We start from the raw sequence: 17,369 nt of genomic DNA, 5'->3' as shown, positions 1-17,369 counted from the left end.
CCCAAGACATCATGCACGGTCTGGGCCTGATGCGCTGCGGGGGCTGGAGGCGAGGAATGAGTAAGGGCAACGTTCCAGACAGGCGCGGGGCAGATGAGGAGGCGAGGAATGACGCTGGCCTGAACTGAAAAAGGGGAAGTGGGTTGAGACGGAACTTGGTCTGGCCTCTTTTGTCCTTGGGGTTGAGTGAACCGTGAGGGAACAGATTTCTACTCCTCGGGAGCCTACAGTCTGCTCAGAGCTGGCTAGACCCCAAGGTAGATAGACCTAAGGCATCTGCCGGTACAGGCAAGAGGAGGCCAGGAGGGTGTATTTGATCAGTCACTAGTCAAGGCTGGGGACAGAGATTTAGGGAGAGTCCATCCCGAGGCCAAAGGCCTGAGTGGATGATGTCAGGGAGGGAGAGAGGGTTGCTCCAGGGGGAAAGCAAAGCCCAGGACAGAGCGCCAGGCAGGCTTCCGCCACTTGCCAGCTCCGGTGTCCTTGGGTCGATTTCTTAACCACTGTGGTTGGTCCGGTTTCCTCATCTGTAAGCTGTGGCTGAGAGTTCTCACTGCCTAGGGCTGTAGTGAGGGCAATAGAGACTCATAGGTGGAACTGCTGAGGGCCCGCCTAATCCGCGGTGAGAGCTCAAGGATGGTACAGAAAAGAGACCACAGAGAGCTCACCTGGGGCAGAGCCACGCTCTGAATCCTGTGGGAGGGATATCAGGAAGGCAAATGGCCCAGCCGCAGTGGCTCAGTGGTTGAGCCTCGATCTATCAACCAGGAGTTCACGGTTCGATTCCCAGTCAGGGCACATACCCAGGTTGCAGGCTCGATTCTCCAGTAGGGCGTGTGCAGGAGGCACCCGATCAATGATTCTCTCTCATCATTGATGTTTCTGTCTCTCCCTTCGTCTCTGGAATCAATAAAAGTACAGATGAGGAGAGTGAGGTCCATAGAATTGTCCTTGGTCACACAACCAGGAACAGGCAGAAGAGGGGCTGGGCCCACAGCTGTAGATCATGCTTCCAGAACATCTGCTGGTAACCACTGCCCCTCGGTGCCCTTTGTGAGGGGTTGGCATGTCCAGGGAGTGGCCGTCGAGGTTTGCGAGGCCCGGAGAGAGTGGTGTGCCTAGAGTCTCAGGGCCAGAAACCACATTACTAAGAATTAAATCACACGTGGGTAAAGAGGAAATAGTTGAGAGAGGTGTACACAACACATCGGAGGAGTTTGTTCATGAGTGAAAGGAGAAATAGGGGGGCAGCATGTTTGGTGTTAGGAGGAAGTGATGCTGGGGTCAAGGAGAGGTGTTCTGGGAGCAAAGAGATGGGACCACGTCATCAGCAGAGGGGAAGGGGAACATGGGATGAGAGGGTGTGAAGAGCCGCGATATGGGAGTGTAACTGAGGTGAGGATGCCCTTTAGGGGTGCAGAAGGAATGAGGAAACAGAGGAAAGTGGGAGCTGAAGAAGGACATGAGGGTTTAAGCTGCAGTCTGAAGGAGGAGAGAAGTGAAAAGCCACCGCTGAGACAATTAGGTTTGGCAGGAGGCAGAAATGGCCAAACCCACAAGGAAGCTGTGAACTAGATGGACAGGGAGCCAGAGTGCCGTGTTCAGGTTCCTCTACCTCATCCTTGGCAGAGGACTCAGGTGTGCCTCATGAACTGGTGGGAAGCACTGGACCAAAAATAATTAGGACTGGGGTGAAGGAGCCCCTGGCTGGAATGCAAGCTGGGCTCGTGTTGTAGTTCAGAAGCTTGTAAGTGTCCATGCATCGATCCATCATCCATCAGCCCATCCATCCATCCATCCATCCATCCATCCATCCACCTATCCTTCCTTCCTTCCTGCCTTCCTTCCTTCCTTCCTTCCTTCCTTCCTTCCTTCCTTCCTTCCTTCCTTCCTTTGATCCATCCATTCATCCATCCATCCATCCATCCATCCATCCATCCATCCATCCATCTTTCTGTCCTTCCATCTATCCATCCATCCATCCATCCATCCATCCATCCATCCATCATCTATCCATCTATCATCCATCAACCCATCCATCCTTCCATTTATCTATCCATCCATCTTTCCTTCCTCCCATCCATCCATCCGTCATCCATCAACCCATCCATTCTTCCTTCCTTCCATCCTTCCTTCCATCCATCTATCCATCTATCCACTCAATCACCTACCTCTGCATCCATTAAATAAACATATTTTATTGAGTACCTACTGGGTGCTAAGTCCTATAGTTACAAGTTGGAACATAAAAGAGATTCTATTTTCAAGGAGTTTGCAGCAATAAACCAACAATCACAATCCAATGGGAAGAGCGTGATAAGGAAGTTTGTGACCTGTGAGGACACAGAGGAAAGTGGGGACTGAAGGGAGGAAGTGAGGGTTTACGCTGCAATCCGAAGGAGGGTGGGAATGGAAGGAAGTGGGGTGTGAGAGAGTGTTCTAGGCAGGAGGAACAGCCTGTACAAGGGCCTGGGTGTCACTGAGAGCCTGGCATTTCCCCGGAACCGAAAGAAGGCTGGCATGGCTAGAGCAAGTAACAGGGTGTGTGGGGGCAAAAGTTGATGCTGGAGAAGTTGGTAGGACTTCCATCTGTCCATCATCCATAAACCATGGATGGATGGATGGACTTCATCCTGAGAACACTGGGAGGCACTGAAGGATTTCTGAAAGGGGGGAGCCTTGCTCGGTTTGTGTTTTGGGATGATCGCTGGGCGTTAGGAGGAGGACGGGCTAGAGGGCACGCCTGGAAGCTGGGCGCTGCGTGGGGGCCTGTCCAGCGGAGAGATGGAGGGGGTGGCCATGTGAATGGTGGGAAGGGGATGGAGTCAAGACACATCCAAGTGGCTGACTCAGAGGTCTTGCTGATTGAACGTGGGAGTTGAGGGATGACCCTTGAGGCTCTGACCTTGAGGAATCAAGCAGACTGACAATGAGTCAGAACAACGGACTCATCAGTGAGCAGGTCAGGCCCTGGGGACAGGGAGCCGGACATGTTTTGGGCTTGGGGGATGGTAAAGACATTCGAGGCCTTCACATCTCAGCCCCCCCTGGGTCTAGCTTCAGCTGGGAGAGGATGGGGTCGAGTAGACAAAGGAATAGAGCAGGGATGGCGAACCTTTTGAGCTCGGCGTGTCAGCATTTTGAAAAACCCTAACTTAACTCTGGTGCCGTATCACATATAGAAATTTTTTGATATTTGCAACCATAGTAAAATATTTTTGATATTTATTTTATATATTTAAATGCCATTTAACAAAGAAAAATCAACCAAAAAAATGAGTTCGCGTGTCAGAGGTGTCAGAGGTTCACCATCACTGGACTAGATCCTTACCCAGGTGCTACCTGAGACCCCGGGCAAGTGCTTGCACCCCCTGGAGCCTCGACTGACCCGGCCGTGACCTGGGGTGACAACTTATGCCATCGCAGTGACACTGTTGTGTGCGCTCGGAAGATGATAAGTTGCTTCCACCCCAGCAACCGGTCCCCTGCTCTGCAGCCTGGGGCGAAGTTCTTGGTCCCAGCCCAGCTCACAGGAGAGCCAGGGGTGGGGCAGGAGCCCTCTCTCCCTCCCTTTCAGGGTAAAGGACCAGGCTGAACGGGTGGGGGGGTGGGGATGTGGACTCCCACCAGGCAGAGGTGTTGAGACGGAGTCAGCATGGCCGCGTCCTCCCACGCAGGCCCAATTCCCCGCGGACTGTCCTCACAGGCCCCGTCTGGTTTGTTTCCCTGCCTGAGCCCTTATCTTTCCTCCACCAGGAGCTCCCCATCCCCGGCAGCCCCTCCCCAGACCTCTGGGTCACAGAGTCCACACAGCGCCATGAAGGCCGCGAGGCCTTATCACAGGCCCAGGCTCCAGGACACCCGTCTGGAAGGCCCCTTAGAATCCGTGTCACGGCGGGAGGAATAAGCCGGTTAATCCCGGTGAGGAAACCACCTGAAAATGTCCCTGGTCTCCGTGGCCTCCCAAGGGAGGCCGGGAGGTGTGCTGGCCTCTGCGGTTTCTCCGAGGCCCCTGCTCAGCCTCACCTCCTCCTCCTTCGGTGCCCTGCTCGCTCTGCCAAGCCTCATGGAAAGCCCACTGTGTGCCAGGCACTGTGCTGGGAGCGGGGACACAGGGTGGTGGGCAGAGAGACACGCCCCGTCCTCACGGAGCTTGCTCTCCTGGGGGCACATCCAGGCTCTTTCGTCCTCCAGCATTTCGAGTTGTTTCCCTCGTTTATCTCTGCACATTCTGTCCTCTGCACCTTTGCTAATTCCTTTGCTCATGAGGAATGCCTGGCCCTCCTTCTCTTGGTATAAATCCTCCCACCCACAGCGCCTAGCTCAATGGCCTCCTCCTCCAGGCAGCCTCCCAAGTTGTCCAGTAGCATCCTCTCCCCACTCTGGGCCTCACGGCCCTTTATCTCACCTGCACGTCCCTATGTGGACCAGGCCTTGCTCCTCCAGCCTCACCAGCTTCGAACTCCCCCAAGAGCAGGGGCTGCATCTGACCTCTGCCTGCCCCACAGTCCCAGCCCAGGCAGGCATACAGCAGGCGCTCACTGGCCCTCTTGCTGCTCTGTCCCTCCTCCCTCCCCAGCCAGGCAGCCTGCAGCAGCCCAGAGCTAGTGCAGACCTTCAGTTCCTGCTGCTGTGGCCCGTTCCCCTGAAGGGACAGGGGAATTTGGGTCCTTCCAGAGAAAAGTTCTGAGTCTTTGGCAGAACTGGGGGACTCACAACCCACTCGGGAGTTTCCCCAGCTGTGGGGGCCGGGGCCTTGCCATAAACAAACTGCTACTCCATCGCAACAGCCCCCTCTTATCCAGCACAGAGCACCGTGCACAAAGGACCCTTGTGGCAGGTGGAGAAGCCACAGGTGGTGGGCAAAGCCACTGGGCAGAGGCCACGGGGAACAGAGAGGTCAGGAGACACTCTACCCCACAGGGCGGCATCAGCAGACACACTCCCTCTGCCTCCGCGTGGGACCCAGACCCTCCCCACCACCTCTGGCTTTTGTGTTTCCTCTGGGCCCAAAGCTCTGCCTCCAGGCAGGAGGCCCCTCTCCCCTCTCCTCCATTGCATGTGCAAATGGACAGCTGCCCGGGGGACACAGGCATGGCCCAGCCAGGCGGGCAGGGGGCCAAGAACCGGCCCAGACTGTGGCTTGAGGAGTGGGTGCGGTTAGGGGTCTCTGGCAGGTGATGAGGAAAGCAGAGAAATGCGCCCATTGTGACGGGGCCCCTGGGACAGCCCAAATGCCCCTCTGCAGATGGTGAAACTGAGGCCCAGGGAGGGTCTATGAGCAGTGAGGCCGAGACCCGGAGAGGGGATCCTGCCCACAGGAGGCTCTGCCATGGACGGGGCGACTCCCTGCTCCCCGGAACTGAGGCAGCCCAGCCTCCCAAGGTGCCCTGGGGGAGGAGGAGCACCCGGCTCTCCCACCTGTGGTCCAGTCCAGAGTCACGGTTTCCTCTCCAGGGTTCACAGCTGAGCACCTGGTCCCAGTGCAGTGGGTTTCACAAACACCACCTGCCGTTATCATCCCTGGTAATGGCATGTGATTGCAGGGGCGGTGTCATTCCAGGGATTATCATCCCTGGTAATGGAATGTGATTGCAGGGGCGGTGTCATTCCAAGCTGCCCCCAGTCCCTCAGGGACAGGGTGGAGCCAGGCCTTGGTCCCAAGTGTCAGAATCAAAGTCCAGAGCTGCCCACCTGGAGGTAGGCGGGGCTCTCACCTAATGAAGGGGCTCTCATGATCTGGCCCGGGGAGCCCTAAGCAGATGATTGGCCATTTTCTCCGCTGACCCGATGCACGGATGCCGTGGCCATTGGGTTCATGGGGCGTCTGCTCCGGGCCTGGCGAGGGCTGGAAACCTGACCAGGTGTCCCACGCAGACTCGGCTCTGCTGGGAGCCAGAGGCGTCCTCTCTCAGGTGAGACCCTGCATCTGGGGGAATGTGCCTTCCCAGGAAGACACATCAAATCTGGGCTAAAGGATGATTAGAAACGGCTAGACTCTGCCTTCTGTGGCTCAGGGGAAGACCCTGAACTTGAACTTGGGAAAGGAGCCACGACCAAAGTTGTCTGGGCCTCAGGCCTTTCTCAGAATGAGATGGTCCTCCCTGCAGGGAGTTGCCCGTGTGCACGTGCACCCGGCTGGTCCCCCGGGGAGAGGAGCCCCTTTTGCACCCGGAGCGCCTCCAGTCCCAGGTTAAGCAGCCTCTCTCAGCCCCTGCCTGGCTGTCCCCCTCCCAGGGCACCGTGCACAAAGGGGGTTCGAAGCAGGACAATTCCAGCTGAGGATCAAGCTTTTTCTGTCCTAAGAGGAACCAAGAAATGTCTCTGCAAAAGGAGAAGTGTGTCGCCGTGGCCCCGGATGAATACCCCACCTCTGTCCCCACTTGAGCCCCCGTTCACTGGAAAGCCACAAACATTCCAAGCCCTGACTTCCACAGAATCATCTCAAGTTCTTCGAACTCCACTGGTCCAGGGAAGGATGGGAGGAAGCGCTGACGGGCGGGGCCAGATCCCAGCGAGGTTAAATAGGTCACCTCCGCCCTGGGCGCCCATCCCGTCTCCCCGGGCTGAGGGACCGCACGCAGAGGCCTTCTCTGGGCTCCAGCACCATGACCCCATGGAAGACGCTGCTCCTGCTCACCCTCCTCCTGGGGGCTTCCTTGCAGGTCGCCCGTGCAGGTGAGAGGGGTCGGGGGGCAGGGGCGGGGAAGATGGACACACACACTTTTGTGTGTTATTTGCAGCTCACTTATTCCAGCAAAGATGTGAGAGGTCAGCAGCAATAGGATTTCGAGGGAGGCGTTGAGAGAAAAGCAATGATGAAGGGGAGGAGGAGGAGGAGAGGAGGCTTGGTGAGGGCTCCCACATCTCACACTCCGATGGTGTGAGCCGGTGGCTGTGATTGTGTTTCAACAGCGCAAAGTGAACAATTCTCAGAAGAATTTGTCAGTGTATGTTTAATGAATGGGTTTTCCATACCCTGAGGGAATCGGGTGAAAGCTGGAGACTCGGTTCCCAGAAGATGTGAAGAGAGGTTTTTCCATTCAGTTGGGAAAGGAAGGCTGACATCAGCACAAGCTGGCGAGGGCCGGCCCAGCCCACGGGCAGCCTCGGAGGTTATCTTGTCAGGGGCCACTTTCGGCGGCTGTGCCTGTGTTCTCACTCCTGTGAAGCGAGCGCTGAGCACCTCAGCCCCGAGTGAGCCAGACCAGGTTACAGCCTCTGGATGGTCGAGGGCAGCCGGGCTTCTTAGAAAACACGCTGGTATGCTAGTAACGAAGCCACACGTCTCCAGCTTGTCTCTGTGCAAGTGTCAGATATTTGTCGTTGTGCAGAGATGAGGGAACTGAGCCCCTGGGCCTCTGTCTCACCATCCGTCCAATGGGGGATGAAGGCACCTGCCTCAGGTGTGCTGGGGGACCGTGTGAGCTGTGCGGAAGGCTCAGCCCGGAGCTGGCGTTGAACGTGCACACACTTACAGATGCATACACACACATGCAAGTAAGCATGCACCACTCCCCCAAACACACACAGGTACACACACTCAGACATATGCACACACACACACACCCTCCCAAGCACACACAGATACATGCACACACACACACACACACACACACACAGGAGCTCCCAAAGCCCACAGAGACCTTAGGCACACAAATGTGAGCATGTGACACACAGACATGTGCAGGCCCTCTACATGCTCCCCACACAGAAACACACCCACAGATCCTCCCATCAACACACAGACACACACACACAGACGTGCAGACTCCTCTCCACAGACGGACACACACACACACACACACACACACACACAGACGTGCACAGACTCCTCTCCACAGACGGACACACACACACACACACACACAGAGACGTGCACAGACTCCTCTCCACAGACGGACAGACACACACACAGACATGCACACAGACTCCTCTCCACAGACGGACACACACACACACACACAGACATGCACACAGACTCCTCTCCACAGACGGACACACACACAGACGTGCACAGACTCCTCTCCACAGACGGACAGACACACACAGACAGGCCCGTGCCCACAGCGCAGGTCTCACACCTGCTCCCGCCTCTTCCTCCGCAGCTCGAGGGATCAACGTGGGCCGGGAGTGCTGCGTGGAGTACTTCAAAGGGGCCATCCCTGTGCGGAGGGTGGTGCGGTGGTACCGGACCTCGGAGGAGTGTCCCAGGGCTGCTGTCGTGTAAGCCTGCCACCCCCCCCGCCCCCCCCCCAATCCTGGGGGCTGAGCATGGGAGAGGGAGGTCCTGGAGCTTCCAGAAGGGCCGCTGGGAAGGAGAGAGGAGAGTGTGGCCTTCACGTCCCCTCTGTCACCCAGGCCCTGCCCCTGAACCCACTCCCCCCCCCGCCCCGCCCCAGTTCCCGGGCTCTCTGGAAGAGTCACTGAGGCAGAGCCTGAGGTCCCAGATTTCCTACTGACCCCGTGTGGCGTCCGCAAGTCCGGCAGGCACAGGACGAGGCTGCTGGGCTCTGTGGAGCCTTCTGCCCTGACGCCCCCCGGCTTTCTCCCTCTGTAGGTTTGTAACTGTCCAGGGCAGGTCCATCTGTGCGAACCCCAAGGAAACCACGGTGAAGAAGGCGATCAAATACTTGCGAACCATCATGAAGTCACATGACCCCAGGGTCCAGGAGTCCTGATTTCTCCCTGGACCAGTGGAAACTTCCGGTGCCTCAGTGTTCACTACCCCAACCCCCCAGCGGCCTGGGTCCAGTGGGGGCCGCCCAGGGACCGCATACCATCCCTTTCCCAACTGGAACCGAGGCATGAAAGGCCCCCATTAAAGTCTTTCTGCCGCAGTCTGTGTCCGTGTGTCTGTCCCCAGGCTGTCACATTGCTGGCCCCTTGGAGAACATCTGGTCCCGCCCCATCCAGGTCAGAAAGGGAGCGGAGGCTCAGAGGGACTGGGGCAGGCCACACTCGGTGAGGGAGGCCCTGGTGTGAGAGGCCTAGGCAGGGGTGGGGCTGAGGTGAGAGCAGGGGGGTGGACGAAGAGGCTCAGCAGACCCCCACGCCCCCCGCCCCAGGGGTGCATGAGCAGGGAGAGGTTCTGGGGAGCATTGTCCGGGTTCTCTCAGGTCTCTTGTCAGACCCCTGAAGTCCCCAATCTCCTCCCAGACCAGCCTCTGTGCTCACCTGTGACCTCTTGCCCGGTCCCCTTAAGTCTCTGACCCAATTCCACAGACGTTTCCAGCTGGGGAGCTCCCTGGCCTGGGGGTTCCTGCAGCCCCACCCCCATCTTGCCCACCTCTCACTGCAGAACCTTTGCAAGACCCTCAATGGTCTGCTCTCGACTCCCAGCGGTTGCCTGCAGTCCCTCGCCCGGGATCTCACACCACGGCCCTGGAGGCCAGAGAAACCCTCGTTCTCCGGTTCTTCTAAAGGCCCAGCACTCAGGCCAGGCCCACTCAGGACACTCCTTCACTGATGGTCCCTTAGGGACTTCATGCCTGCAAACCCTCACTTCTGCCACATGATGTGATCTCGCCACAGCAGTGAGGGCCCGCCATGCTCACAGGCCCCGCTCAAATGCAAGGACAGGCATCCACTGGGCGTGGGGGGCTAAGGGGCATCCTGGAACTCTACCCACCACAGGGCTTCACAGTCAAACTAGAATCTAGCCACACCCGTAACTGAGCTCCACCCGCCGGGACCAGAAGCAAAAGCAAGCTTTGAGCACTAATACCAAAGAACGCTTTTATTTATTCGTAAGATAAGAAAATCCAGGGCTCTCAGACCCACGCTCTCTCCCAACTATTTGGCCAGACCTCCAAGTCTGTGAGAGCGGTAACAAGAAGGGTCTCCTGCTCAGAGAGGTGAACTGTGGGTTCAGGTCTCTGTCCTGCTTCCTCCAGCCAGGACTCTTCTAAAGGAGACGGAGAGGCCTGGTTCCTAGAAGGACCAGCCCCACTGTGCGGGACACAAGTCTCCAAAACAGCAAGTTCTGTGGTGCAAGTTGAGTTTGCACGGCTGTCAGACACCACACACATCCCCTCGTCACAACTGATCCGTGGAAGTATACGAGTTTAATAGTAACTGCAGATGAACAGAACACAGGTGCAACACACAAAAACACGGGTGGGGATGGAGGGGTACAGGGACTATGATCACAACAACCCCTGAGTGACTCCCTTGGTGCCCTGAGGTGACGAATCCCTTGACTCACGTCACCAGGAACTGCATGGTGAGTAAGCCACCAACTCCATAAGACATGTAGCAGCGCCCGCTGAGCACAGAGTAGGGCAGGGCCCTGCCACGGAGTTCATACTCGGGCAGCCTGGGCGCGGACTGTTATGATCAGCACGCTGACCCCGGGAGGGGGACCTCTCCAGGACACATCCGATTCCCTAACACTATGAGGAACCGGCCCGCCCCGGAAACCGGCCCAGGACACCTTGGTCTTTTGATCCACAGCAGCACTACACACCCCGGCACCCCACAGCCGGCTTCACTCTGCCTAAGCCCCTCCCTGCAAACGGGTTTCGGAGAGAGGGAGCCAGTGCAGAGACAGGGTCTGAGGCAGGAGCGGCGGAGGGGCCGTGTGCCCGCGGGGCCCGCCTAGGCATCGCTGAGGTTGCTGTTGCTCAGGAGCACCTGCTCCCCGGGCTTGAAGGCTGGCATCCCGAGGTAGGGGCAGCTGGCGCAGCGGAAAGCGTCGCCCAGGTAACACTGTGGACATAATAAATATACAACGATATACTGTAATATACTGGAGAGACCATCATACGGGGAGCTTATGCCAGGAACAGGGGCTAGGACGGGATCCCTAATTTCGTGTTATGGCCTCAGAGGCTGAAGGAAATGGCTGAGTGCATCTGTAGGTCCCCTGGGGGCCCAGACACAGGAGTTTTAAAGCTCTCTGGTCCTATGAGAACAATGGCCTAGAGAAGCTCCGGAGGCCGTATTTCTATATTGTCAGCATTCAAGTACCAGCTGAGCTCAGCCAAACGGCTGAGTAACCTCAGGTCCACCGGGAAGCAGGAAGGGACAAAAATAAGAAACGAGAGCCCCCGTCTGGGCATGAGCATGCTGACCCTCTCTTAAGAGATAACCGTGCTGCCCCATGAAGACCTACATACATGTTCTCACGTGTTCACCGATTATTGAAATATTGGGCAGGAAGTTCCTTACAGCGGGAGCTAGTCTGTGTGGCGTTCAGGATGACGCCCGAGACCACGAAGGATTTGGGGAATACTAAGCAACGATACTTACGTTTCCACAAGCCGACTTGGGTTGGGAGCTCGTCTGTGCCCGGGAATTCTCTTTTTCCAGTTCTTCGGCAAGGCCACACGTGCTGGGGAATCAGTAGCTGCTGAGTGAGACTGGCCACCACCCAGGAACCCCCAATCCTGGCAGTACCAAATGTACGCAGACTTTCCTCTCCATTCCTTCCCACTGACTTCCCGGGAGTTGCTCTGCGAGATTCTCAAAGAAGCCGGAGCAGAGGACCCTGTTGATCTTTCTTCCCTGGGAGCCTTCTGAGATATGGAATCTCCATCTTTCCTTGTCTACTCAGGTTGGGGCTTACTCTTCAGTTCTTCACAAATAATATATTGTCTGGGGATTCACATGTAGGTGGTTAAACTATCCACCTACATGTGAAAACTGGTTGAGCATCAACTTATGAACCAGTTTGATTCCCAGTCAGGGCACATGCCTGGGCTGTGGGCTCGGCCCCCAGTAGGGAGCGTGCAGGAGGCAGCTGATCAGTGATTCTCTCTCATCATTGATGTTTCTATCTCTCTTCCTCTCCCTCCCTCTCTGAAATAAGCATGCAGAGGCGGCTGCTAAGGTACCAGTAATATCTCTGGTTCTTAACCTGGTGAGGCGTACCTGGTGTTCATTTTACTGTTCTCTAGAATGCACCTGCAGGGAGACCCTGCTGCAATCACAGAGGGCACTGTGACTGCGGGAGAAGCCAGAAGCACCTGGACCCTGCTGCGGGCAGCGCTCACCAGTTCTTGCAGGCCTTCCGCTTCTTCCCTTCTCCGCAGGGAGGGGCCCGCAGGGAGGCTGGGTCTGGCTTCTTCAAATCCTCTGGGTCCAGCAGCTCATCTGAGTCAATGAGATCCTGGGGAGTGTTGGAAGCAGTGAGTGACACGGCCATACTCTCTGCTAAGGAGAGGCGGAGGCGGCCACGGGCGGAGGCAGCAGGGTTGCCGCCGGTGTAAGGCACCTGCCATCCTCCCTCCGGCTGATGCTCGAGTCGGGACTGAGCACCACAGAAGATGCACTAGGGCTAGGCTGTGAGGGGACTGGGAACCGATTTACACTGGGAACAGCTGATAGCTGGTAAAGGAAAAATACTTCAATAAACACTGCCTTTATAATTATTCAAAGTGTGTGGATACATTCCTGGGACACCCTGTATGTATAAGAAGGCCTGTCAGGTGGAAAGGGGAATAAAATATTTTCTCTAGAATTCCAGAGAAAAGGGCCGATATGATACATGTTGTGTAATTCTCTGATAAACCCGTGGACAGGTAACCTGTAAGTTCTATGAGGGCACGGACCATGACCTACTTTGCTTGCCACTAGAACTTCGATAGTTGGAGAAGTGAACAACTTTGTCATGGAAGCACCGATCAAAGATGGAGCATGGCTTTGAAGACAGTGAGTGTCAGTGACTTGGCCAAAGGAGCCAATAAAAACATTTCAGCTGACAACGCTTTTCAAGTTTGCACATGCCCACGAGCGTCTTTAATGTATCGCCTGAAGCAAGAACAAGAAAATCTGTGGGGAAAACATGCTGAAAAGCAATGTCAAAGGCCACTAATGGGGAGGTGCCTCCTAACTGAGAAATGCCGGTGACAGGCACAGCCTCAACGCTGGGCTTTAAAGACCTTCACAGCCACGAGTCCAGAGCGGCCGCTCCAAACCAGAAACACTCATCCCCACCGTGGGGCCTAAAGGAAAGCCTTCAACAGGTGCCAACTCACCATGCTCTCATCCTCCATGTCATTGGCCGAGAGGGTCCAGAGTTTGGCAGCTGCAGGGTCCACAGCAGGCTTCACTGAGTCCAAGCAAAAAAAGAAAAAGAGCTCTATTAAGACGCCTTAAACAAACTACAAGCAAACCTAAGTGCTTTCTATTGAGAGATTCTGTGCAGAGAACGTACTGGACTGAGAGTCAAAAGACACGGGTTCAAGGCCCAGCTCCACCGCTTACAAAAGGCAGGCCCTTGGGCCGATCGGTCACTGTGACAGTCACAGAAGCCATCCTTTTTAAAAAACTGCTCTGTACCAGACATTACATAAAGCATTTCACATACATCATCTCATTTAATCCTGCTGACAACCTTGGAGGGAAGCCTCTGTCATCCTAATTGCATAGCTAGAAAGCAGGTTTGGACACTGAGGCCACAAAGCCACACATGCCTTCTGTCTAATGCTTTCACTTCCACTCTACATTGCTTTCTCCTTTCTCTTCGTTTCCATCCTCAGAACACGGACTAATGGTACTCCGTACACCTACTGCAGGTGACTGAAGATGAATGAGAATGTGACAGAAAGCATGCACACACAGCTTCAGCCTCACATAAACCTGTTACACACAAGAAAACAAGCTCCGGAGCCGATGCTGGCAGTGTAACAAATCGGGGGCGGAAACCTCACACTTCCTGAGTTCCTCTACCGGACAGGAGAGCCCAAGAAGGGCCAGAAAAGGGCCGAGATCCCAATTCAGTGTGAGGCCTGTCCTCAAATAGGCCTGGGGGTAAGAGCACCCCCTAGTGATCACTGCCACAACTGCATGCTCGGACCTTCCACTGAGCAAACTGCTCATCTGAGCTGTTCCCCACCATACGGGACTATGAACCCAAAGGTTAGGATTCCCAAGGGTTTCTTGAAGGTGTAAGCTGGACAGTCAAAACAGAGCTGTGTGACCGGACGTATACACCTTTGCACACCTCAGAGCTGGGACAATTTTCTCAACCTGGGCGTTAAAAAACAGCGATAGGAAATGCAAAGCAGGGTCGGGAGTGTAATTTTCTGAGCAGAAGAAATGTTTTTACAAGTGTCTTAGGATCCTCAAAGGAAGAAAAGCTAACTCTATTGGCACAAAGGCAGAGGACACATGGGAAGAGGAGCAGGGCACTCCTATCTATCATGACACCACCATGAGGTCTCCTGAGGATAAATATCAAAACTCTGGGGCCTGGAGAGACTTCAATAACTAAGCTCTGTGACTCAGGCCTCTAAAATCCGGAGGCCTCGCCCAGCCAGTGTGTCTCAGTGGCTGAGCATTGACTCATGAACCAGGAGGTCATGGTTTGATTCCCCGTCAGGGCACATGCCCAGGTTGTGGGCTCCATCCCCAGTAGCGGGAGTGCAGGAGACAGCTGATTGACGCTTCTCTCTCATCACTGATATTTCTCTCTCTCTCTCTCTTCCTCTCTCTGAAATTAATAAAAACAACAACATAATAAAATCTGGAGGCCTCAGTGTCCTCCAGTGCAGAAGGGCTGAACTATATAATATCTATGCGTTAGTTCTGTTGCGATCTGAACATGCCTAGGACAGCCGTGGGCAAACTACGGCCCGCGGGCCGGATCCGGCCTGTTTGAAATGAATAAAACTATTGAAAAAAAAGACCGTACCCTTTTATGTAATGATGTTTACTTTGAATTTATATTAGTTCACACAAACACTCCATCCATGCTTTTGTTCCGGCCCTCCGGTCCAGTTTAAGAACCCATTGTGGCCCTCGAGTCAAAAAGTTTGCCCACCCCTGGCCTAGGACAATAATACAATAAGCATTCTTCCATTTTTAGAGGATTAGTCCTTCCTTAATTTCTTCCATTTGGAAATGACAGAAATTAAGGAAGGACTAATCCTCTAAAGATCTATCACGCCATTCAGATTTCTGGCTCAATTCCTAATGTGTCCTTCAGGCCTATTCAGACAAGAACGTCCAGTCTTACCCGAAGGAGAAGACTTCTTGGCAGTAGAGAGCTTAAGTTGACTAGAAGAACCCACTTCAAAGTTGGGTTTTTTGCCTGTGATCTGCACAGAGACCAAACTGTCACTATGGTAACCCAGATGTTCTTGGACAGACTGTATCTCCTCAGGGCTCAAGGACTCCCGATGCAGCTGGAATTCAAGACATCAAAAGGATCAGGCCACACTCCTTCTACAAAATGATGTTCTAAGCCCACCTACATGGGCATCAAATCCTAATTTCTGTGTTTAAAGTCAGTGGTCACCTCACGGACCACTAGTGTCCACGGGTTGGCCACCACTGCTCCAAAGGTTTCCTTAAACCAGCGGTCACCAACCTTTCGGACCTCACGGACCACCGGTTGGCAACCGCTGTTTTAAGTAGTACATAGGGTAACAGCGGGAGTAACAGGCATCACCTCATGGTCACATCAGTTTCTCACTGATCATAACCCTAGAGTGTAACTTTTGTCTACATTTTTACTTTGGGCCTATTTTACTTGGAGTTTTAAAACTTTGGAAAGTTTTATCAAATATTATCAAATATCTGTCTATTAGGCATAAGGCACTGTGCGACTCGTTGTGAGGGTTGGGTGAGTATTGTGAAGATGAATCAGACATGGCCCTGTTGAATAGGATCTGAGCCTGGAGCGGGGAAGCAGACCCACCATAAAGACAGTAAAATTTAGATTCTGAGAGGAAAAGAACCACAGGGGGAGGGAAATGATTTCTATGTGCCTTGGGAAGTAGCAGCAGACAGTAAAAGTAAAAAAATGGGTGGGGGTGCTGTGTCATTAAAACAATAATAACCTTGTGTCTAACAATTATAGAATGGTTAAACGAACCACAGCCCACCTATAGCACTGACTACTGTTACATCATGAAGACGAACAAGGGATGATACACTGAGATGGGTAAATGTCCAAAAAGCTAGTGACCTAACAATGTATACATATGACCTTACTGACATTAAGTAATGACATATGTATATACGTGTGTGTGTGTGTGTGTGTGTGTGTGTGTGTGTGTGGCTGCAAATACATAATAAATGGTTTCCTCTGGGGAGAGACATGTGAGCAAGGACTGGGATGTCATCACTTCATGTTTAATATTCTTCAGTATTAACTGAATTTTTGTGAGCATTCCTTATTTTAGAATAAAAAATGGAAAACCTTAAACTAAAAAGAAAAATAAAGAGTGGGCATGAATAAATTAAGGTCTTCAGTCATGTAGCAAATCAGTGGTATAATGGCTCTCGTTATATTATTCTTACCTCACACCTAAGAAAATTTCAACATCAGAGAAGAATGTAGAAATATAAACACCTCTATTTAATTAAAATATTTCTACTGAACTGTCAAAAATGGGGTTTCCCCTCCAACCTCCACCAGCCGCCCACCAAATATCCGAGGATGATCCAGGTGACTGCCCTTCCCTGGGGCCTAGGACTGGCGTCCACTAAGAGATCTGTGCTCCGCTCTGTGGCCTCAGTGGGCAGCACCACTAACCAGCACTGAGACCGGAATATGCCCCACCCACCTGGGCCCCAGCCGAGCCTCTTCAGGGGGGACTATCCCAGAGGTTTTGTCCCTGGAGGCTTCATGTATCTCACATGCAAAGCACTTCCCAGCTTAGTTCCTAGTCCAAGCGAACTGACCACCTCCCCTTCAGGGCTGGTATTTCCCCGGTTCTCTCTGTATTGTCTACGAAGAGGTACGTACTAGGTTAGTGACCCAGGGTTAGGTTCCCGGCAAAGAAGGCTGCCTCCCAACATACCTCTTTCACCTCCACAAGACCAGACAGAGTCAGGGCCGAACACAGCTTAGACGCCGTCTTCACTTTGCTATCGTTAACTGCCAAGAGGAAAACCCCAATCAGCAGCTTTATAGGTGAAAGCAGGAAACAATAAAGGCTCTATCCTGTGTGGGTCATCAGGCATTAGAGCAATAATAACCTTTTCTGTTTAATGTACATACATTTCGGTGGTATTTTAATTTGACTTGGTTATTCAAAATTCTCTTACCAGTACTCCTAAGTTTTAGATAGTAATTCCATTATTGTTTCTTATAGCTCTCTGCTTCTTGGAAATACCAAGCCTTCCAGGGTTGTTAGATAATGATTAGAAAGAGGCTTAGAAACTCTAACGTAACAAGTATCGGGTTATCTTTTTATACTTCTGATGAAGACAGTGTTTAGTCACCCAACGTTTACATTCCCAGCAACGTTTTTATATCTCCACATAAATATCTTCATACACTTCAAAATATTTTCATTTCTATTGGTGAAATAAGTCATCACATTTTGATGCAAAGTCTGGTTAACAAATGTTAAAATTCAGAATTATATAATTCTTTGACACTTTACCACTTGAACAAAAAAGAAAGGTTTTTA

The 17,369-nt window shown here is 53.4% G+C and overlaps 2 protein-coding genes across 4 annotated transcripts in view; one reads left to right on the top strand and one right to left on the bottom strand.

Annotated features, from left to right (window-relative positions):
- Nucleotides 1-5,565: 5,565 nt before the first annotated feature.
- Nucleotides 5,566-8,833, top strand: CCL17 (C-C motif chemokine ligand 17). The gene is made up of 3 exons (XM_059667959.1): nucleotides 5,566-6,678; nucleotides 8,109-8,226; nucleotides 8,561-8,833. Exons 1-3 carry the CDS (start codon nucleotides 6,609-6,611, stop codon nucleotides 8,679-8,681), a joined length of 309 nt encoding a protein of 102 aa, XP_059523942.1. The 5' UTR covers nucleotides 5,566-6,608; the 3' UTR covers nucleotides 8,682-8,833.
- A 1,215-nt stretch (nucleotides 8,834-10,048) lies between these two features.
- Nucleotides 10,049-17,369, bottom strand: part of CIAPIN1 (cytokine induced apoptosis inhibitor 1) — a 15,029-nt gene continuing 7,708 nt past the window's right edge. For all 3 annotated transcript variants that reach the window (XM_059667954.1, XM_059667955.1, XM_059667956.1), the window contains exons 4-9: nucleotides 16,755-16,831; nucleotides 14,963-15,131; nucleotides 12,981-13,054; nucleotides 11,997-12,112; nucleotides 11,254-11,335; nucleotides 10,049-10,710 (exon numbers count right to left, since the gene is read on the bottom strand). In XM_059667954.1, the coding sequence (XP_059523937.1) occupies nucleotides 10,600-10,710; nucleotides 11,254-11,335; nucleotides 11,997-12,112; nucleotides 12,981-13,054; nucleotides 14,963-15,131; nucleotides 16,755-16,831 (629 nt within the window). In that variant the 3' untranslated portion in view covers nucleotides 10,049-10,599. The remainder of the gene's footprint in view (nucleotides 10,711-11,253; nucleotides 11,336-11,996; nucleotides 12,113-12,980; nucleotides 13,055-14,962; nucleotides 15,132-16,754; nucleotides 16,832-17,369) is intronic.

Source organism: Myotis daubentonii, chromosome 15 (assembly GCF_963259705.1).
Source record: "Myotis daubentonii chromosome 15, mMyoDau2.1, whole genome shotgun sequence".
In the NCBI taxonomy this organism is placed as follows: Eukaryota; Metazoa; Chordata; class Mammalia; order Chiroptera; family Vespertilionidae; genus Myotis; species Myotis daubentonii.
This window is presented reverse-complemented; position numbering and strand designations above follow the sequence as displayed.

What these genes read in the sequence shown, in the direction of transcription:
- CCL17 (XM_059667959.1), top strand. Translation starts at nt 6,609, where the DNA reads ATGACCCCATGGAAGACGCTGCTCCTGCTCACCCTCCTCCTGGGGGCT. An exon ending in CTTGCAGGTCGCCCGTGCAG is followed by an intron (nt 6,679 to 8,108) that starts GTGAGAGGGGTC and finishes CTTCCTCCGCAG; the next exon opens with CTCGAGGGATCAACGTGGGC. An exon ending in TGTCCCAGGGCTGCTGTCGT is followed by an intron (nt 8,227 to 8,560) that starts GTAAGCCTGCCA and finishes CTCCCTCTGTAG; the next exon opens with GTTTGTAACTGTCCAGGGCA.